We start from the raw sequence: 21,415 nt of genomic DNA on the forward strand, positions 1-21,415 counted from the left end.
ACACATTTGTGCTCAAACACAGGACATATATAATCTGTTATTTGAGCGATTATATAATTAGAAAAATTAAACAACATATAGTAAGTTATACTTATGCCATATTAAATTATCAGGTCCTTTTTTGCCAGTGCTGTTCTCCTGTACTTCGTCAGTACCATTCTCAAAGTTGTTTAGATAATTTATGATGCTCCTATTGGACTATTAATTGTCTCTACAGTAGCAAACTCCCAAGGCATCTAAAATTAAACAGTGTACTTTTTCATATTTGGTTACAGATGTGTGATATACAACTGGATTTTGAAAAAGGAGATTTATTATTAGAAGGACATTTTTTCATCAGTAGTTCCAATTCTGGGTCTAAACCTTTTCAAGTGGATATCAAACTTGCTGGCTCCTTGGGCTGGATTCTAGACTGACCTTGCAGGTGAGATCCAGACATGGGGATAGAAGTGGGGTGAGTAACGGCTGTAGGGGTTAACAGCCATTGCTTGCCCCCTGCTGCCAACATGCATCCCCAATGGGGCTCTGTGAGCTTCTATACTCAAGATGCTCAAATATATTGCAGAAAAGGAGGGATAGAAAGTGGGAAAAAGGCAGGGTAGGTCTGGACTGCAGCTGATCGTCAAACTCAAAAGTGTTTCCAGAATAGATAGTTGGCAGGCAATGGCTTGAAAACAACTTTTAGGTTAACCTTATCACTGACCTTTAAAAATGCATGTGCTGAAATCAAACTCTTAGAATGTATGCATGTACATTTTATTAAGAGTAGAAAGTTAGTACATTTTTATGGTTGCCCCTAACTAGTAAGATTGGAGGGAGGTTTTTTGAGAGAATTTCTAACCAAGCCATATATAGGTGATCAGACACGACTCCTTTTCTTGCCACTGGTAGACTCCTGTTGACATAAAGAGAGTAATGAAATGAATGTTGTCCATATAGGATAACCCAGATAATATGAATCTTGCTATGTACTATCTTAAGTAGAAAACCATCAACTTAAACCAGTCATGTAGCCTGATCGTTAACATTCAAAATGCTCATCTTACGAAGTGTGGATCCAACGCTCTGTATCTTGCAAATACATAGGCGCTTAACTTTACTAATGTGAATAGTCCTACTGGAATCAGTGGGATTACTCATAACAGAAAGGCTAGGCAGGAACAGGAATGCTTGCAGGAGGCAGGCCATAGAATCACATATTAGCTCCATGTCTAGTTTGACTAAAAACCAAGAAAGTATAAAATGTACAAATCTTACGTTCCATTGGCATTTTATCAATTATTCTAAATTATTTCATAATAGGTTATTACTGTGATATGTGGGTTCTACAGTGTAGGCTAGTTTTTCCAAATATTCTGTATATGAAATTTCCCTTTCAGGAGATTGAATCAACAACACAGGTAGAAGTTTCTCTGCACACTGTAAAACAGTAACCAAAGTTGGTTCATGTGCTGTGCTGTGGTTCTACTCTGAAAAATGAACCTAACACTAACCTTCATGCACTAACCCATTCCGTGGGTGTTCATTTTGTTGATTCCATTTCTTTAGTTTGTAAGTAAGAGGTTTGTCTAATTGCCATTCCTAACCAGTGTGGGAACAAAAAGTATAGCTTGCTTGCTCTTAGATGTTTGCTTCAGTATTCTTTAGACCAAATTCTACTCTAAGTAAACATGAGCAAGTTTCTTTGTCCTTGATGGATTTTGCAGGCTGAAGTCGGCTGGTCCAGTATTCTGGACCTAAGCTAACAAGTCTATTCATGTCATGTGAACTACGAAAGGATCCTTTCTTTCTCTAATACATATCTCGGGTGACTTGACACTGTTAATAATAATGAAAGCAAATAAAAAATGTTTGCCACCAGAGTAAGTAACCACATCTCTGAATAAACAAAGAGGAAATATGTTGTGCTTTATCCAGGGCTAAAATTGGAGCCGTTTTGTTAAATTTGAATCATTCTCAGCTTATTCACTCATAACAATTAGAACAGAACAGCTGCTGCCCTTCTGGTTTTGAAAGGGATCCAAAAATAGATGTGTCCGTACCCATTGAGAACTCTTATGTAAGGCTCTGACGTCCGGCTCTACCCTGAGAACCATTCAAGGTTTCTGCACAGCTTGAGTCCCTCTCCAGCAGTGAGGGCCAGACTTTTTGGGCAGGTGTGCCTTGAGTTAGTCCCAGATCCACCACAAGTGCTACCCTAATCCCTTTTCCCCAATCTGATCTTCTCCTTTTTCTGCTTCTTGCCCTGTGCTCCCTGCCTCGTTTAACATTGCTCTCAGCTTCCTGTCCTATCTGTCACTGTGCTGCCTGTCCCCTCCCCAGTCTGCCACATGCTGTACACAGTGGCTGCCTGTGCCAGTTGTGGCACCCATGCTACAGTTGGCCACCCCTGCTCTGGAGTCTTCAAAACAGATTTAAAAGGGAGTTAAGTAGTAAATTGGCCACCTTTGGACAGAGGTCAGATCCACTACAAATAAACTAACCCCAGCCTTTCTGTTGCTTTTATGTAGAAATCCCTGCTCTCTTGCTAGTTTATTATCTGCATCAAAATTGTGTAACTTACAGGACAATGAGATTAGCACCCCTTGAATGTTCTTGTAGCAGTTCATTTAGACGGACCTGGCGGTAACTCTGTGGGGGGAAAAAAATCAGATTCCATTAGAAAGTGTAGTTTCCTGGTTGTGGCTCTCTCTGTATCATGTTGTATTGGAGTTTGAGTTTAGTAAACTTTGGGGTGTTGTAACTGTAAGTATCTAAAACGTCATGGTTCTCTTTAAATGTTGTGGCCCAACCTCTAGCCTCATCTGTACAACCCTCTTGTTTTTTTGCTCCATGAAGCAGTGCTTCTCCAAACATCTCCTAGAAAGTGTCTTTTCCTGTCCAGTAAAAAGTCCAATGACATATTGAAGACTCCAGGCGAGGACTCACCACAGCTTTCCACCACAGTGGAATAGCAATACAAGACAAAGCCAATTCCTAAAAATCAGCAATGACACATGTTTCATGTTCTTAGGCTGGTTTTTCAAATATGTTCTGTAGTTTCTTCAGTTGAAGAATTTACCTTCTCCTTGAATGCTTCCAGCTCTGCATCTGTAATTTTCCATGGAGCCTCTCTCTTTAATTTCTCAGCGGTTGTTAAATCTTTGCAGCTTTCATGGAGGCGATATGGTTCAATCATCTCTTCAAAGAATTTCCAGCTGAAACAGGAGTTACAAAGGAGGCCTCACAGCAGGATACTAACTCATTATTTTACAGATACTCTGTGACAGGCCCTGCAGACTGCAAAACTGTAGCTGAATGATGTGCAAAATCTTTTTAATGTTATGAACTAAATTGTGCTCACAGTCGCATCTATGCAAGACCACTACAGTGAGGTTACATAGATGTATTTATGGGCTGCATTGGAACCACAGTCCGTACTGAGAATGTACAACAAGCCTTTCCTGGTTTCAGTGTAGTCTAAGATCCAGAAATGTATTGCAGTATAATTGCAAACTTCAAAATTTTAGTTAATAAATTAAAAAAAAAATACAGGACACCCTGTCAATGCTGTTTTTTATTCAGAGATTTGTAGAACTAATTAGACTGGTCACCTGACTGATGTGAACATAGCCTTAATGAAGATAGCACCAAGATAGTGTAAATTTAACACAATGATGCATTTAACAGGAAGTTTTATAGGGAAGGCTCTGGAGTTGGGACTTACGGTCTAGGTTTAATACCTAACTGTCCCATAAATTTATTTTGTGACTCTGGACATATTCCCTAATTGCTGTGTTTTATACACATGATAATACCTCTTTTACCTCTTAATACAATGAATGGGATTAATACACAGGTTAGGGGAAGGTGTACGTCACTGTTGCAAGTGTTACAATCGATGCTGATCTTTCAAGTGCATTTGCTCTGACTATAAACACCAAATGCAGTTCTGTTGATTTACATTGCAAATGTATGGTGCTTCTGGAACATCATTACTCAGTTACTACTGGGAAGCAATCTTCTGTACAGTTCTTAGTCTTGTTTCTTTTTAAATGGTTTTGCTGCTTTTTCAAAAATGTTGGTACCAGCTATGTTGGTTGGTACATCCCACTTTTGTTCTTAAAAGTATAACATATTCTATAGTGCATCTCACCTGAAGATATGAAAAGCAATGAATATTAATGATTTAAGCCAAATATTGTTGTTACTATTCTACACACGGGGAAAATGAGGCACAATGCAGCTAAGTGATTTGCCCATGGTTGCACCAGAAGATCAATAAAGATAGGTGAGTAGAACAGAAAATAAAAAGTATATCTGCAGAGCCCAGGAGAGCAAAAAGAGGGAGGTATGTAGTTTCATAAAGCTTCTTGATGATCTGGGAGAGTTTTTGTACCAGGAACTGAAATGCCCTTTGCAGATAGGGGGGAGATCTATCTTTCTCTAAACATAGATGAGGAGAGTAGATTAAGTAGGTAGGGCTACATTTTGGAAATTAAGTCTTAAAATGACTTGGGAAGACAGCTTTGTGGGGTCCATTCAGTTTTGGGTAAATTCAACAGAAATCCTGTTTTTGTTTTTGATTCCTGCCCCCTCTTCCCCTCCTCCTCAAGAAAAGAGAACGAACATTTACCTTACAGAACTGGGATTAGCTGTCAGCTGAAACAGCGAAATATAATGCTAGAAAAATGTGAAGCGGTTGTGAAGTCTTCTAGTTTGCCATGGACAGAAAAACATTTAGTATTGGTATGGCTCTTGAATATCTGTGGCCAAAGTGGTTGGAGGTGAAAATTCTTGACTATTACCAATTCTGTTTTTTATCTAATTTATCTTCAGAGTAAATGCACATAACATATGAGGGATATGGGTTTTAGCCACATTGGTCTACAGGCGGAAGTATTCAGAACTCTTGGTAGAGGCAATATCTTTTATTAGATCAACTAAATAGTTGCAAAAAATGTCTTTATTTGCAAGCTTTGAGGCTCACATGCCCTTCCTTAGGCAAAGAAGAATGCACAGACTGTAACATTTCTCCCAGGTAGAAATGAAACTTCATGTTGCACAGAAGAATAGAAAGATGTTTAGGCTCCTCTTGGAGAAATGTTACAATCTGTGCATTTTCCTTTGCCTGAGGAAGGGCGCACAAGTCCTAAAGTTTGCAATTAAAGATTTTTTTGCAACTATTTAGTTGGTCTAATAAAAGATATCATCTCATAACATATGAGAACATATGAATTCATGCCTTTATTAAGTTTAAGTGATGGCAGAGTGCTCTAGGGAAAGGAGGAGTATATGTATTTAGTTAAAAGACAGAATGCAACTGAATGCCTGGGCAGGGTGAAATGTAAAGGTCTGTGAAAGTAAGGGGAAGATGGGTCTACAAAAGAACTTCAGTCTGGTGAAGTCAAGGCTGTGGAAACCAAAGTGGATATAAAAAGTAATCATAACATAATGTCTGTTAAATTCAGTGGCTCATAACTGTGAGTCTCTAATTAGCCTTCATATTAAAATTAAGTCTTATTATTATAATATAAAGTGGATGATGGCTTTACAATATTGGCCTTTGTACTGTGATTTTTAAAGTCTTTTCCTTTAGTGCTCTTGATTTTTTTGGAAAATCATTGTAATTAAGGTCATGGCATTCTCTTCCTTTGATATCTTTTATGATCAGTATAAAAGAAGCAAGTCCTAGACAAAGAACTGCAGATAAATAATGGATTTTGGAAATGTTTCTTACCTTTCTTTGTTAGGTTTCATATTGATGTCACAAATGATATTAATGTCAGCAAATTTTATTCTGAATTTGCTTAGAAGTGAAGCCATCCTGAAAACAAAAGGGAGAACACTTCATCATTGCATTTTTAAGTATTTGAATCAAAGACCACTCATAAATTGGTTAAGACATCAAAAGCAATTGTCTCATATTTAATTTTACAAGGTAGTTTAAAAGCTTTACTTAGTGTTTCTGTTTTCAGTTACAGACTTTGATGGACATGATATGTACTAACTTTCTTATTTAGCTGAAGATCAATAGGAATTGCAAAAAGGTACAGGGAACAAAAGAATGAGAGCAACATCTGCTTATATTTTAAGAAAATATTGATATTCTAATCCTTTTTTATTTTTTTTTTAATTGTGAAGGACTTGCTGAGTACAAAGAGCGATAGAACTGCATTGTCTCCTCTGGGTCACGCTGAAGATTTCTGTCAGAGCTGTCAACAGGAGTTCTGTGTGCTAAATTCAATGTTGGTAGTACAGACTGGATGTTGGCACATAAGGCAGATATATAATACTTGGGATTATGTCATTCTATGTGTTTATATTTATTGACCCATTACTACAACACCTTCAAAATTTCCAAATAGAAATATAGTAAGTGTACCTATCTTTCCTTCTTCCCAACACATAGCAGAAATAGCTTGATTAGCTTAGATTTGTATGACAAGTTTATTGCTGATTAGATAAGTCAAGGAGTGGATATAAAACAACTCTCCTCTTATTTTCTTGTTTCTTTTCCTCTTTCTGTAAGTGCTGTTTGAAATTTGAGTGAATAGTTTTGCTGCTCTATGTTAAACAGTTGCTGAATTCCATTGAAAATTGAATGTATTATATTGTACCCAAATTGTATGTCTTTGCATGGCAGATTAAGTGATTGTGTCTATCATCTATAAAGGGCTTAATAAGGAAAGGTATCTAAATGATGGTGAAAATGAGCTGACACCTTTTGCACATGGATTGAAGGCAAACTATGGCCTGGTGATCTTGATGGTTTAGAAAGCGGAGTAAAATGACTTAGTCTTAAACTCTTAAAAGTTTATATGTGTGAATTACTCCATTTTTATGAGCTAGCTACAGCATGTGTGTCTGGGAAACTTCATCTGAAGTTTTCCTTGATAATTAAGCAGAAGTGTATAAACCCTCTAATATACAATGATTTTTCTCTTTACTGATTGAAAAATATAATTCTCTAAGAAGGGTACATGGGCTGTTGGAGCATACCCCATGTATGTAATCCTTTTCTATTTTAATAATTATTTGGATTGATTAGTGATGATCCTTAGGACTTTGCCAAGTGCTGGATAATGTTGCCTAAACTATATCATTTTATTATTCAGGGATGATCCTGGCTTGAGCCATGGGTTGAACTAGATGACCTCAAAGGGTCACTTCCAGCCCCACTTTCCTATGATCCCATTGCTTTCCAAAGTAAACAAGTTGGTCGCATTCAGAGATGTTTAGCTTACTGCTCATGAGAGATTCTGCTCATAAGCAATCAAAGCATCTCAAGCTGTCAGGGAAAAAAATCAGTTATGTTTACCCTAGTTTTTCATCTTCAATCCGGTTGACCTTTCCTCCAGTGAAGATCCTTAACTTACAATCCTTCCACTTTTTCCGGATAGTAAGAATATAGGGAATTAGGATAGTTAAACCTGGAAAACATTAATTCACACAAAGATCAAATAAATACAATGCATGGTAAAAACAAAGTCCTCTCCTTTATTTGATACCACCACATATATTTTCGCTCTATATTTTTAAGCCATGTTTAAAAAACAAGTATGCAATCATTTGCATAAATTCCCAAGTATTCTTAATTAATAAAGGGCTTAATCCATCTGTCTGTCTGTCCATAACGCTCTCGGAGCAGAAACAACCAGTCAGAGTGCAGAGCACTGCCATGATGGAGGGGATGGAGTGGGGGGGCAAGGCTAGCAGAGCTGGAGGCAATGGCGGCACGGTGCTGGTGGAGAGGGACGGAGGGGACGGCGGGGCAAGCTTCCCCTACCCCTGCTCCTGGGAGGTGGTGGCGGTGCAGGGTGGTGGGTGGCGGTGCTCCGTCCCTGCCTGCCTCCCCCCATCATTCCTGATGGGCATTTGGCTAGTATATTTATACTTGTCAACATAGAAGTCTTTCTCCCTATAGCGCTCTTCTGAATCCCTTACCTCCATCATCAAACAGCCACCAGACGTCAATTGTACCTTTTCCATGCTTCTTTTTAAACTGACTGCTGGCTTCTAGCAGCCTCTGATTAAATTCACCCATGTGGATTGACTGGATTGTGTTAATGTTGCTGTCTGGAATGAGAGAAAAAAATGTGTATCTTTCCTTTTAAAAATAGAAGCAAAATAATTTTAGGAGAAAAAGCAGGGGGAAAAGCATATGGAGAGTAGGTGGTTGGTTTTTTTTTCCCCCTTTGTATTTTCTTTTTGGGAATTAATGTCACATGGAATAAACAATTAGTGAAAGGTTGTCAAGTCTCACAAGAGCTTGTTATGAATTAAAAATATATGCTAGCTTTTAAATATGGAGCTATAAAGCTATGGATTAGTTTCTTATCCTCTGCTCTCTTATTCTGTTTTTCACCATTAATCATTATATAGATAAGGCATTGAAATGATACATTTCACAAGCCTACAATACACTTATACATCTGTTTTAAATCAGCCCTTGTAAAGCAAAAGAGCAAATCTGGAGACATCCTCACAGTCACAGCACAGTGAAAGTATTTGAGTCGGTATCTCATGAAAACATATTGCGATGCTTTGTTAGAAAGATGTGGAAACACAAAGGATGTTGTAAGAGACTCTGCTTTGATTTGTCACCACATGAACCTTCTTTGACTCATTGGATTCTCTAGTTTAAAGTTCAGCATGCGTGTAAATGTTTACTTTAATATAATTTCGGGCATGCTTTTAATCACATCTGTTGGAGGTACCGGGGCTGACTTGGTAACCTGACGTTACAAAGTTTACTGTACAAATCGTCCCCTGAACCATAATACATCAGCATGCATAACTTCCACAGGAACTACTAGGAACTGCAGTATATGAATAAAGTTGCTCCCAAGTGTAAGTTTTTGTCTTATCATGACCTTATTGCAACAAGGTGTAGAAGGTTATCCAACTTGTGTATGAGATAAAGTACTGTAACCTGGATATTCATGAAATGCTGGAAGATAATTAGGAAATATGCTAGAGTAAATTACAATCTATTTTATTTATTGACTTTTTATATTTCAATCACATTAGTATGCTATAAAATATAGAACTTCCATAAATACATTATGAAGTAGGATAAAGGGCAACAAACTAGATTTAGTGAGAGCTGAAGTGAAACATAAATATGTGTGGAGGACATATTCTCTCACTTAAGTTCTTTGTGATAATAAAAATATTGTTGTTGAAAAATTGACTATCTAGAAAAAATGTCTGTATCTAGAATGCACATTTTTGTCTATATACTAATGATACCATTTCTCATTCCACCCTTTGAAGCATTTGACTTTATTATTATTAACTCTCTTCAGTAATTTCAAAGAGACAATGTCAGAATATTATTTAAAATGTAGCAGACAGGCTTCTTTAGAGGTTTTTCTCTGATGTATTAAGTTTAGAAGATGCTTTGTTCAGTCTTCCAGTGTTCCCAGTTTTGACAAGATAATTATATTGATACTATCTGCTTTCCTTTGTAGCTGTGGCACCTATGTTGGGAGTTCTAATGACTCTGGGGAAGGAAGGTATACTTGTCTTTCCATTTTGTTTACAAATCTGTTTACTAGCATCATGTATTTTTCTATTCAACAAGGTGAGTGAATGAAATGTGTGCAGAGCAAGTGTTATGTATTTTCTCTGTACCTTTCAGGACTGAAAAAAAGGAAAAAGATTAATTGGAGCAGGATGTACCTAGTTTGGTAGCATTTATTGCAAAAGTAAATTCTGCTCTAGTTTGGAAAATGAATGGAACACTGCCAAGCACAAAATTAGTACATCTTCTGTTATCAGTCTGTGGATTTCTTGCTGTATAAGGGAAACATACAGATATAGTCTCTGTATTTTTAGATACTTTGCAAGAGCAGAAAGTTTCTAATGGACCATTATTATAACCCCCTTGCAATTGTGAATAAGTGCCATACTGGATGAGAGCAATGGTTCGCATAGCCCATCTAGCAACCTGTCTCCAAAAGTAGCAAGTGGTAGGTGCTTTAGCAGGGGAGTATATGTACATGGCATGTCTAGTGTAATCCATCCCCTGTCAGACCCTCCCAGTGTCATCCATCATTGATCTAGGAACAACAGAAAATGTCCCCAAGTACCTATCAATGGGTTTGTTTTTCCATGAATCCCTTTTTGAACCTCACTGTATCTTCTGCAAGTTCATAGATTTAGATTAATAGATTTTAGGGTCGGAAGGGACCTCAGTGGGCCATCTACTCCGACCCCCTGCCCCTAGTTAACTAAGGCATGTGTAAAAAAACCAAACAAAACAGCAACAACAAAAAAAAACCCCAACCCCTTCCCCATTTGTTTTGAACTTGTTTTATGCTAATTTAGTATTTTATGCTATTTCTAGTATTATGGGACTTGGAAAATAACAGTTACCTCTTTGTTTTATCCATATCCTTCATGATTTTATAGATCTATCATAACCCCCTGCTCAGCCTTCTTTACCAGTTGAAGAGTCCTAGCCTTTTTAGGTTTCTAATACAGCAACTGCTTCATTCCCTTGATCATCTTTGTTGCCCTTCTCTGTATATTTTCTAATTATGCTATATCCTTTTTTGAAATGACAAACAAATTTTGCATTGGTTAACTCTGTCTCCTTTTATGGGTTTAATTAGAGCCTGAATATATTTTATACACTAGGTCCCATCACTCTATACTACTAAGACTTTGTGATGATTAATTGTTAGCTGTATATTTGCTTTCAGTACACACACACACACACACACACACACACACACACACACTCCTTTATTATAATAGTGTCATTGGGTCATTGAGCTATAGTTATCTTTAGCACCCATATTTTCATCTTTTCACTCTGTGCTTATTGCTTTGTGTGTGTAGTTTCCAGTGTACCACAAAGCATGAGTCTGATTGCACAAAAATGAGGGGATGCATATCATTCCTTTTCTGACATTACGGGGAAATGGTACCTCTGTAAAAACTAAATTGTTGATCTATGTTGCATGCCAATTAGATTGTCAATTCGATTTTAAAATGATAAAAAAACAAGGTATGTGTTCTAAAAAAACCCAAAAGAAACAAATAGGAGTCCTGTAATAGGTAATATCATCTTCTACCAGCAGAGGTCACTATAAACCTCGTTAAAAAGCCATCTCAGCAAAACATTTATACAGGGGAAATGTACTACTAGCCCAGGCCCCCTGTCATTCCTTCACTAGACCGTCTCCCTAACGTGTTCTGTTTATTTTGAATGGCATCTCTAGCTGCTGATATCAATGGAGACTGTTGTCCCCTCAAAGCTTTTGCTTTAGAAGCAAGGTATAATTTTATATCAGTGGAAATGTTATAAATGTATATATGTTTCTCTTACCCTTTCTAGTTTCATGTTTTGCAATGCTGAGCTTGCTGGCTTTGTTGAAGAATCCACGGATACCATATCTTCCTTCTTCAAATTCATTATCTTTAATGGTAGTTTCTAGTGCCAGCCTCTCTTGTTCCAACTTCTCTAATTCCTCTATATAATTGAAAACAACATTGGACAAAATCATTACAAAACCAACCAACATTAGACAAAATCACTTACAGTTTAAACTAAGTTAAATGCCTAATTGTAATACCATTAAGAGTTATCATTATTATAATGACTATTAGTGTACAACAAAATTATTGGGGTAACAATTCTCCTGAAGTGGGTCCTCCTTGTTGGCCACTAGGTATCCAGAAACAGAAATGATCTGTTTATATGTCTAGTTTAGATTGTACTGCATACATCCATAGCAATTGCATTTGTATATGAGATTAATGCATTGTGCTTTTTTTATTTTGAAAATTCACAAGACCAGTTGCAAAAGTCTCACTGTATTTATAGTAAAATAATATTTTTCTTCCTTTCACAGAGACCAGAGCATTTTAGGAAAGTTGTTGTCTTCTGCATCATGAAACTGAGGTACTGTGTTGTGTCATTGCCTAAGGGCCCAATCCATAGTATAATGACATCACTATGATCATCTTACTGACTTGAGTTGGTTGTGGATCAGGCCCTAAACTGAGAGAGAGAGCCTGGTCTTCTGCTTCCTCAACCCCTGCTCTAAGCACAGGACCATACTGTCTCCTACTTAGAGATGCTAAAAAATGTTTAGATGTAGATATTGAATAAAAGACCACAGAATACACAAATTACCTGAATATTTTCTCATATTTTGATGTATTTTGAAGCTGCAGAGGCAGCAGATTTAATTAAACAGTTCTGCAAACACAATAATATGAAATATTCCTTTTGTCTTGGGGACAATAGCCTTCTACTAAGAACCACTTTTTTTTAAATATATGATTTTCGAGCATTATAACTAGTATGGTATACGTGTTGGTCCATAATGAGCTTTCTGTTTTGTAAGGAAAGGTACTTTTATTAGAATAAGATGTGTACCAGATTAGAGTAAGATATGGTACAAGAGTAATCTCTAGCTGGTATATTACACTCACACGTACTCGTATATACAAATCACGTGTATTGCCACTGGTGGTTATTAGCTCTGTCGCCTCTCTGAATTGCTATTATTTCCTTCAGACTCCAGTATGACAGCAAGGTGCCTGTGTTTATTAGGACACTATGATAACCAATAACATAGAATTATTCAAATAAAAAAATTCAGTTCTTTTAAATAGTGATGTACTGAATTTAAGTAGAACAGAATGGTTCTTTCTCTGTTTCATAGCCTAATATATTTTACGTGTTATAGCTGATGATACTGGGAATTATAGGCTTAGTTATCATTCCTAGTTATTCTTGGTTCATTTCTATTTTTAACACTTTGAACATTTGCTATTTGATTAGGATGTGATGTTGGTATTTATTATTATTGAACTGGAGTCATACAGAATGCACCTGCACAAAGAGATTGAAAATAACTGGTTTCTTGACTGTTTCCATTACCAGGAACTAAAAATAAAGGTGCTTCTCCTTGGGGTATCAACAAGGAAGATGGCATTGGCCAGTTTGAAATGTTCCCTGTTTTCCTATTTCTCTATGGTGCAGTGCTGTACTGTTCCATGAACATCAGTGTGTTTGGAAGCAGTGTGTTTATCTACTCTGATTCTTTTAAAAAGATATTTAAGGGGTAAAAAACTCTTGAATATTCTTACAGGTGTCTTGTTCCTGGATGCTACCTTGTACTAAAGCCCATCTTACCTAATGGGCACTTAATTTTATTTTTGTCTGGTTTGTATTAAGATTCTTTTATCCCAACCTTCTCCTTTTGCTACAGTTAATACATTTTGGTGTGTGTAGTAACTGAAAACTGCAGAGAAAAAGTGAGTGGCAAACCTGCAGCAGGCGGCAGCAGAGAGTCATTATTCTGCTTTATGTATATTCATTTTTGCATAGATTTAATCCAAGTCATGTACAGCAGAAAAAGAGAAATAATTCTTCCTTGGAAACACCAGGACTGATCGCCGTGGCTAGGTTGAATGTCTTCCCGTGAGTGGACAAACTCTCAGATAAGAGAATAATTACTGTGTTACCAAATCTCTTTTGATAGATGTCATGTGGAACCCACCAAATGTCATGTGGAAGTGGTGAGTTACTCACATTGCAAAGAAAAAAACAACCGAGTGAAGGCAAGTATGTGGATCCCAGAAACTACTGTGCCATATGCAGTCCTAGGTGCCCCTTCCCAATTGCTTCTTCACCCTGACAGCACAGCTCCTTGAATAACTATACCAAAATAGGTTGTTTTCCTTTCTACTAGTATTTTCACAAAGGGAATAAAAGTTCCTGGGGTGGGGGGCTGAGACCTTTGGATCCCCCTTACCCAATCCTGCTAGGTGCCTCTGATCCCCAGTGCTCTGGTACAGTCTGGGACCAGGCTGACAATCAGCTGGTTGTCTGCTGGGATGGACTCTTTCAACTTCGCTGGTGCAGGGGAGTGTCCAGGATTATGATCCCAGCCTCCTCTTGCACTGACAAGTAGTCATGGTATGACTGGGATCTGATCCCTGACTCCACAACCAAACCTCCTGCCCATGTATGTACAGTGTGTTAGGGGGCACTTTTGGGATTGGGAATCAGATCCTATCATGCCATTACATGGCTATATATTAGGGGCCTAAGACAATAGAACAGTTAGCAGGATTTGTCAAGTGTATATGGAAGCCATGGAGAAATGAGAATTTTAAAAACAAGCATGTATTCAGCATTGAAATGCACTGAGGTTGAGTTATTAAATCATTACGTACCTTGAACCTGGAGGACTTGAGATATATCGAACCCTTGACTAGTTCTGACAATAATTAGCCCTAGCTCAAAATCAAATGCATCACTGAAAAATAAAATTAAAATGATTCAAATTATATAAAACATTTGTTGCCTTTTACATCATGTGAAACACTTAGAGCTACCATTGTTAATGGCCACTGTGGAGCATTATGGGCCATATGCTGCTTGTTATGGATAAAGAAACCACAGGTAGTAAAATGTTCAGAATTCAGAAAATGTGAATATGTGGGATTCCAGTGATATTTGCCATAAAGAATCAGCCAAGAGGAACAGGCCATCCCTTAGGGTAGGTCTTCTCCAGATTTGCTCTATCCTCCCTCTTGGTGTCTCCTATAGGAGTGGTACTGTCATTGGGTAACCCCTTCATAACTGTGCCCCATTCTGTCCCCACTGTGGGATAGAGCATGTTTGAATTCTGGTTGATCTATGAATAGCTTGTAGGCCAATTTACAGTTAGAAATTCAGGTGCTCCTTGGAGGAGCATGTTTCAGAGTAGCTGCTTCCTGTCCTGGTCCCAGACCACAAAGCTACTGAATCTGCTTGGCATTCACAGATGCAGCTCGCTGTGCCAAACCAGGGATGATATTTTTTTTTTTGTCTTGTGGACAAATATCTTTAGGTCCTAGGCACTTCATGAGTGAATACAGATCCCCCAAAATGAAAAGCTAATGCAATAAGCCATTATACTAGCTAGATTTATACTTTCATTGTTAGTTACTAGAAGCATTTATACTGTCCAAAGGATCAATAATAGAAACATCAGTAGGAAATAAGATTATTACAGTGAACCATAACTTACTGTATAACGCCTACATAATTTTCAAGTTGCATGGCAGAGGCATTCTTCCAGTCTTTTTTAAATCCGAGCACCAAGGTATTTGGTTTCATTCTACCCAAACCTGAGGCCTAACAATATTAAAACATTGCATGAAAAGGTGTGGGAACAGTCTCTTGCTGTAAATGAGAAATAATGGCAAAAGATAACTGAAGTAATGTTCTGGAGACTCTTAAGATTAGATTGCATTTTGTGAATGTCCTTCATGCCCGTACCCAAGCAGAAAGTAGAAAGATTAGCTCTAAATCATTCCAGCTGTAAATGGTTTTTAGATGATAGAAATGTGGTTTGGCTAAATTAGCATTCATTTGCATTTCTTCTGACATGCTTTCATTAAAATGGTTCAATAACTTAAAATCAAGAGAGAGTTCAGGCTGCTGTTTGTGTGCTCATTCTAACATATTAGCCCAAAGCTTCTCGCAGTTTGGAACAGTTCTCTTGGTTTGGAATGTCTGCTAGACAAATTAAGTTTAAAAATTTCAAACATGCAGAGGAGTTTAGTTCCTCTACAGATGAATTCCTATAGTTCAAGAATTTGTACCACCCCACAGAGGAGATGGTCCCAAACAGCTGAAGATGCTTAATAAGTAAAAATTCATTTGCAAATACCTACGAATAAGAAGTAAGATGAGGTACAGCTTCAGAAAGGAGTCTGAATGTTAAAATCTGGATCCAAATTCAGGAGTTATCAAACATAGGCTACCTCCTGGTGCCATCTAATCTAATTTGACAAAATATGAATGCAGACTAAAAGCAAAACTGTGTATTAGGAACTTCTTATTAGACCACACTGATAGACTAAGCATTGTACTTGCATATTTTTATGGCTAACAAGAAAGAATATGGATAAAGCCATGGGAAAAATGTTTTGTGAGTGATAGTAATGCATCTGAACTATATATATATATCTTGTTTGCAAAACAATTTTATATCGATTTATTCTGGTATTGAACTGGTGATCTTGCCACACTTTCAGCTACTGAAAAGGAAAACATATATGTTTAATTATGCATTTGACTGTGGTCAGGACATATTAAAAAGTGAAAAGATCATCAAGAGAGAATACTCCTTAGAAGTATCAGAAAGGGCACCTGATCAGAAAACTGTTGTGCACAAACTCAGGGTAAAGAATCCTGTTGGGCTTTAAAGCAACAAAAGGGTCTTTATTACCACATTGTCACATTCATCTGTCCATTCAGCAAATGTGCTCAAATCCACAATGTGTTACCAATGAATCACTGGTACCAGGCAGTCGATTAAAAGGCTTTTGGATGTGTCCAGAGTGATGTTTTTTTCCACAGAGCATTTTGTGAGTGAGAAGGGTGGAAGCTTTCCCAACTTTTGCCTCTGACATACAAGTTTAACCACATACATATTTAGGTGTGAGAGAGGACAATTTAAGTTAATTTTACTGGACTGTTGAAAGCAATCTGGAATGTATCTGGAGAAATAGAAAGATATTAAGCTGAGAACATTTATTGAGTTTGATGGACTTCATTGCTTGCAAAATATTATATGTGATGACTTCTATTACATGGAATATAAAAATACACTCTAATGTTTAATATGCTGCATAATACCAACCAACAGAATTCATCTGTAGTGTATGAGCGTTGCCTGCATAGTGTATGGTGCCTTAAAGGCATCTCTGTTTTTATAACAGGAGTTCGTTCATTTAGGTTACAATCAGTCGGCTTTGTTCCATAGTTCTATAGCCCAGAACCAAATCTGTTCATGAGGCAGCCTGCAATGTAAACCGGGGTACCCTCAGGACACCTTTTACATTTATAACACACTATCCATATATACAAGACCTTTTATCAAGTAAACAGTAATGCTTTACATAAAGGGATGCTTTGATGTATCACTTCTATATATGCTCTGTAAATAAAAGGCTTACTTGAAGGAGACTTTTGACTCCATCTCTAAAGCTGTCAGCTGCCACTGCAGCATAAAAGGCTTTTCTTTTGTTCTTTGTAAGCCAAGCCTGCTTTTTTGCCATGCCACTGTTCATCTCCTGAACACACAGCTTGCGTGGTCCCTGCATGATACAATAAAATATTATTAAGAAGACTTCGTATTATACATCACGGTGATTTTGAAGGAGTTACTTAGTCTGCTGCGTGAGGAAATATTGAGAGTCAGAAAAATACATTTCCAAAAAGGGTCCATAGAGATTCAACCCTTTGAAAAGAACCGTACTGCTAACATAATTCACATTCTGTTCAAGAGGGCTGAGGCTGTTAATGCTACTTAAATATAGTGATTCTGACAGAAAGAAGGACTACTATGAATTGTAACAACTTAGAAAAATATCTAAGATGTGGTGAAGCATCGCAGAGTGAATAAACTCTCTCCCTGACTTGACTGAATAAGCAACCTTACAGGAAGGCTCAACAGATCTTAACATACAGTCATTAAGCTACCATCTATTAATAATCAGGCAAAGGGTTTTCAACACCCAATTCAATACAAAAATGCCTTTGTTACTAAGTCCTGTGTCCAGTGACAATTTAATTGGGCAACACCCACCTCCCGTTTGTCATGTGACACAGATTAGATGAATCACTGACTGACTCAGCAGAAGAGGAGAGGAGGAAATGGACAAAAAGTATCTTCCACCATGGTACAGCCCTGGGGATATTGATATTTATGTGAACAAATGTAGTCTAATACAAATGTTTATTAGCATTACAAAGACTCAGAATCAACATTTGGATGACAGGGTGGGATGGTGTGGGTTATCTCTATATCCGCACAAAATGAAGTTCATTATTTATGTATTGAACATGTGTCTGAACTTGCCAAAGGCAAGTCTATTGAAGTGATTTCCAGTCAGCTGCCCTGCCCAGGAAAGGTGCTTGACATCTCATTAAAAAACAGTCACTGGCAAGCCATCAAGGCGGCAGTCTGGAGCCAGTGACTCTGCTCACAGTGACAATCCTTGCAATGTGGAGCCAGTGACTTAGATTGCCTCTCCATTATTGTTTTACTCCTATAGAATAATTTTTGCCCTGATTGGATGGCCAGGGAGGGAAGTGGGGAAAAGGACATCTCCCAGCACAGCTGATTTCCTTCATTTGGTGGGGTTGTATTCTCGCCACCCGGACTAGAATTATGAGTGGGGTGCTTCTCAATAAAGAGGATTGACAATTACTATATGTAAAGCAGACTGCTCACATTGACAGTCAGTGGACTCTCAGCAGGGGTGAGATTTATGCTAGGGCCAGTTGCACTCAGGAATGTTGTTTCTAAACTTCTCTAATAATGCTTTCAAGCAAAGTTTCTGTGGTCCTAGGTTTCATTTTGTGGTGTTTTCCGCATTGACTCCGTAAGGGGTTAAACTCAAATCCCAGACTGTCAGCAAGTATGGTGGAATAGTGAGGACGCACATTTAAGTGACTGAATGGGGCAGCTGGGGAGGGTGAAGAGTAGCATCCTATGCCACAAGCAAGGATGAAGAGAGGCAGAAAGCAGGGTGAAGATGTACCTTATAGACTAACTAAATCAGAGTTGCATACACTTTTGCAAGCCTGACCTCACTTCATCAGATACTGTGACAGGACGTGCACAGAGCCGTCTACCAAATAGAGAGCTTAATTTGAATACAAGAAAGAATGGCAGATGAAATCTGAGCCCTTGAAGTATGTCCTTATATACCCAGAGCTAGAAAAATGGACTAGATGCTAAATAGACCCACTTAGCATGTGGGACCCAGATCTGGGTTCCTTTGTGAGACACCTGATTGAAGAGTGGCACAAAGCCAAGTGGTTGCAAGCAGTTTGTTATTTTAGTCCATATTACTTTCCCATATGGTGAAGTCATAAAAAGGTTTTACACAGAATCTTTTGCTTTACTTAATTTGTTTCCCCTCCTTCCAGGGTATTTGAGCATGGCAAGCTGCCATACTGCTGCCAAAGGAACAGACAAGTAGAGTAGTAAGTAAAAGATCCTCTAATATAGAATAATCTACTGTAGACGGGGACAGCTTTAGTGGAAAAACTTCCCCTCCTACACTAACATCCAGACCATAGTGGGAAAACAGATGGTTCCTTTGAACTCATAGTAGGAAAACTTCTGTACGTATCATTATTTAAAAGTGTTACTTAAAAACACTCACTTTTTAAAGGGAATTAATATGCAGTAGTTTTCTAATCTAGTTTTCTAATAAGCAGCATAGATTAAAAATACTCTTGGGTAAAAACTATATTTTCTGTTCCATGTGAAATTCTGTGTTTGATATTTCTCCCTATTCCATAACAGTATAAAAAGAAAGAATTGTGAACCTTTCTTTAATATTCTGGGGGGGGGAAATGGAGACAATCAAGGTGTTTAATTTTGATAAAACTGAAATATTGCATTTAAATAAAACACAGTGCAATAAAACAGTGGCAGCCAACCTCTTTGGTGGTCATGCCACAAATTAGCCCACATCCTACCTGACTGCCACTCCAGTCCCCTTCCCCTGCCCTATCCACTGGTCTGCTTTCTGCTTCCTGTCTGACTTGCTGCTCTCCTTCTTTCCCCATCTGATGCTGCCTCCTCCCAAATCTGCTGTGTACATATAGAAGGGGTGCACATACCTCCTTTGGCAGTTTGGCCACCCCTATAATAGAATTTAAAAGACAGTTTTAACCCAAAGGGTGTTTTGAAATAAAAGAATGAAATGTTGCTTTTCAGAAATGTTTCAGTCTCGTTGAAACTTTTCCCAATGAAACAAAATTTTGTTAAAATGGATGTGTTGGAGCAAGGCATTTTGCTTTAGATAGAATAGTTCCATCAGAAACTTTTCTAGCTAGCCAGGCAATAACATTACGAAAGGCTGTGTTAAATAATCCAGCAAGCTGTGAGGGCCCTGTGTTAAGTGCATGACTTTTAAATTGGCTCAGAGCCTGGGAGTCCAGGCTTTGTGCCTCCTGTATATTTCTGGCCTCTTCATGGCTTTTTCTCTTATTTTTTTCATGTTCTCCCCAAGCTAGAGTCCCAATGATTTTCTCCTTCACTGTCATGACATTATATTCTGAATCCACAGAAAATTAATTGAAGTTTGCCTGATTTAACTGGTGTAGCTGAGAGAAAAATGTGATCCTCTGTTTTTCCCAATAATGTTGAGTTTTGGGATCAATACTTTACATTTTGTTAAAGGGTCTGTCACTAGTAGTTTACATTTGTTAGAGGGTCAGATTGTGCCCCTTTTCTTCCCAGTTGCAAACCTTTTTGTGCTTGGAGACAAAGGAGCTCAAATGAACTCCATGTATCATTGCCTGATTTTCTTTTCTATCCATCCCTGAACAATCAGTTACTGCATCCCCAGAAGATAATAGAGACCTGCTGTCCTTTGGCAGAAGGGAATGGAGGACACTCTCTGATGTTCATGGCACTGGGTCCCACAACTTCATACGTAACCAGCTGTATGAGGCAAATCATGTTAATGCCATGTAAAATATTCTTTATTATCCACATTTTAAGGTGCCCATAAGCATAATGTCAAGCACAATTATATATCACTTTGTAGCCTCCACAGGCCAGTAAGGCTCAGCAACCCCATCAGAGCAAGCTGTGGCAAGGAAGTGCTTATAAATGATATTTATGGGCATTATAGTATTCCCAATAACAACACATAGCTGTTTTTATCACCAGCTTATTTCCACAGTTATACAAATCACAGAGGTCCATTGTATCACCATTTTACTACCCTCTAAACTAAATTTAGCTAAAATTGCGGGAGAAAGGATAAACATAAAAAATGCTTATGCTAGCACAACAGACTTGTGCTGTATATAGACTGAAATGAAATCTCCTAGCACTACATGGGAAGTGATAATATTAGAGTAAAAGACTCAGTAAAACAGAAAACTTGCTGAAGCCAGACTTTATGAAGTTGTGTCATTTAACTAAACCTAATTCTGCACACAGTCAAGTCAGTGACCCATTTAGTAGAGTGGTCAAGGGTCAGGGTCATATACTTAAACTCATTTTTATTGGTAGAACTGCACTGTCGGTAGTAGAGAAATGTTACCTGGACTTAACCAGCTCTACTATGGGTGTTTCCTCAACTTTTGATAGCAGTTTGTTCCACCCCTCAATTCGTTCTAATGAAGTTTGTCCTATTTAAACTACCATTATTGTTGATTCTGCCTTTGTTGAAAGACTATTTGATCCCTATCCTCTTTAGTGCATTCTTTTGTGTATAGCCTGGTAGCTTTTTTATCATGCGATAAGCAATATTATTTCTTAGTTTATTCCTTTCTTCAGAAGGTCTTAGCAAAGGATATTTTTCTGCAAAGCGGAATAAGTTTGGTTATTGTAATTATGTTGACAGACAAGCTGAACCACAGTGAGGCAGTATGACTTGA

At 37.8% G+C, this 21,415-nt stretch overlaps 1 protein-coding gene across 5 annotated transcripts in view; it reads right to left on the reverse strand.

Annotated features, from left to right (window-relative positions):
• Positions 1–295: 295 nt before the first annotated feature.
• SLC12A1 (solute carrier family 12 member 1) overlaps positions 296–21,415 on the reverse strand; it is a 59,367-nt gene continuing 38,247 nt past the window's right edge. For 3 of the 5 annotated variants that reach the window (XM_090028592.1, XM_090028587.1, XM_090028591.1), the window contains 10 exons: positions 16,960–17,100; positions 15,024–15,130; positions 14,185–14,267; positions 11,321–11,464; positions 7,927–8,058; positions 7,301–7,412; positions 5,720–5,806; positions 3,062–3,197; positions 2,564–2,631; positions 296–895 (listed from right to left, as the gene is read on the reverse strand). In XM_090028592.1, coding sequence (XP_089884718.1) covers positions 760–895; positions 2,564–2,631; positions 3,062–3,197; positions 5,720–5,806; positions 7,301–7,412; positions 7,927–8,058; positions 11,321–11,464; positions 14,185–14,267; positions 15,024–15,130; positions 16,960–17,100 — 1,146 coding nt within the window. In that variant the 3' untranslated portion in view covers positions 296–759. The other 2 variants (XM_090028589.1, XM_090028590.1) reach the window with 2 other exon arrangements.

This window comes from Crocodylus siamensis, chromosome 15 (assembly GCF_052110815.1).
Source record: "Crocodylus siamensis isolate JL-2025a chromosome 15, ASM5211081v1, whole genome shotgun sequence".
Lineage (NCBI taxonomy): Eukaryota > Metazoa > Chordata > Crocodylia > Crocodylidae > Crocodylus > Crocodylus siamensis.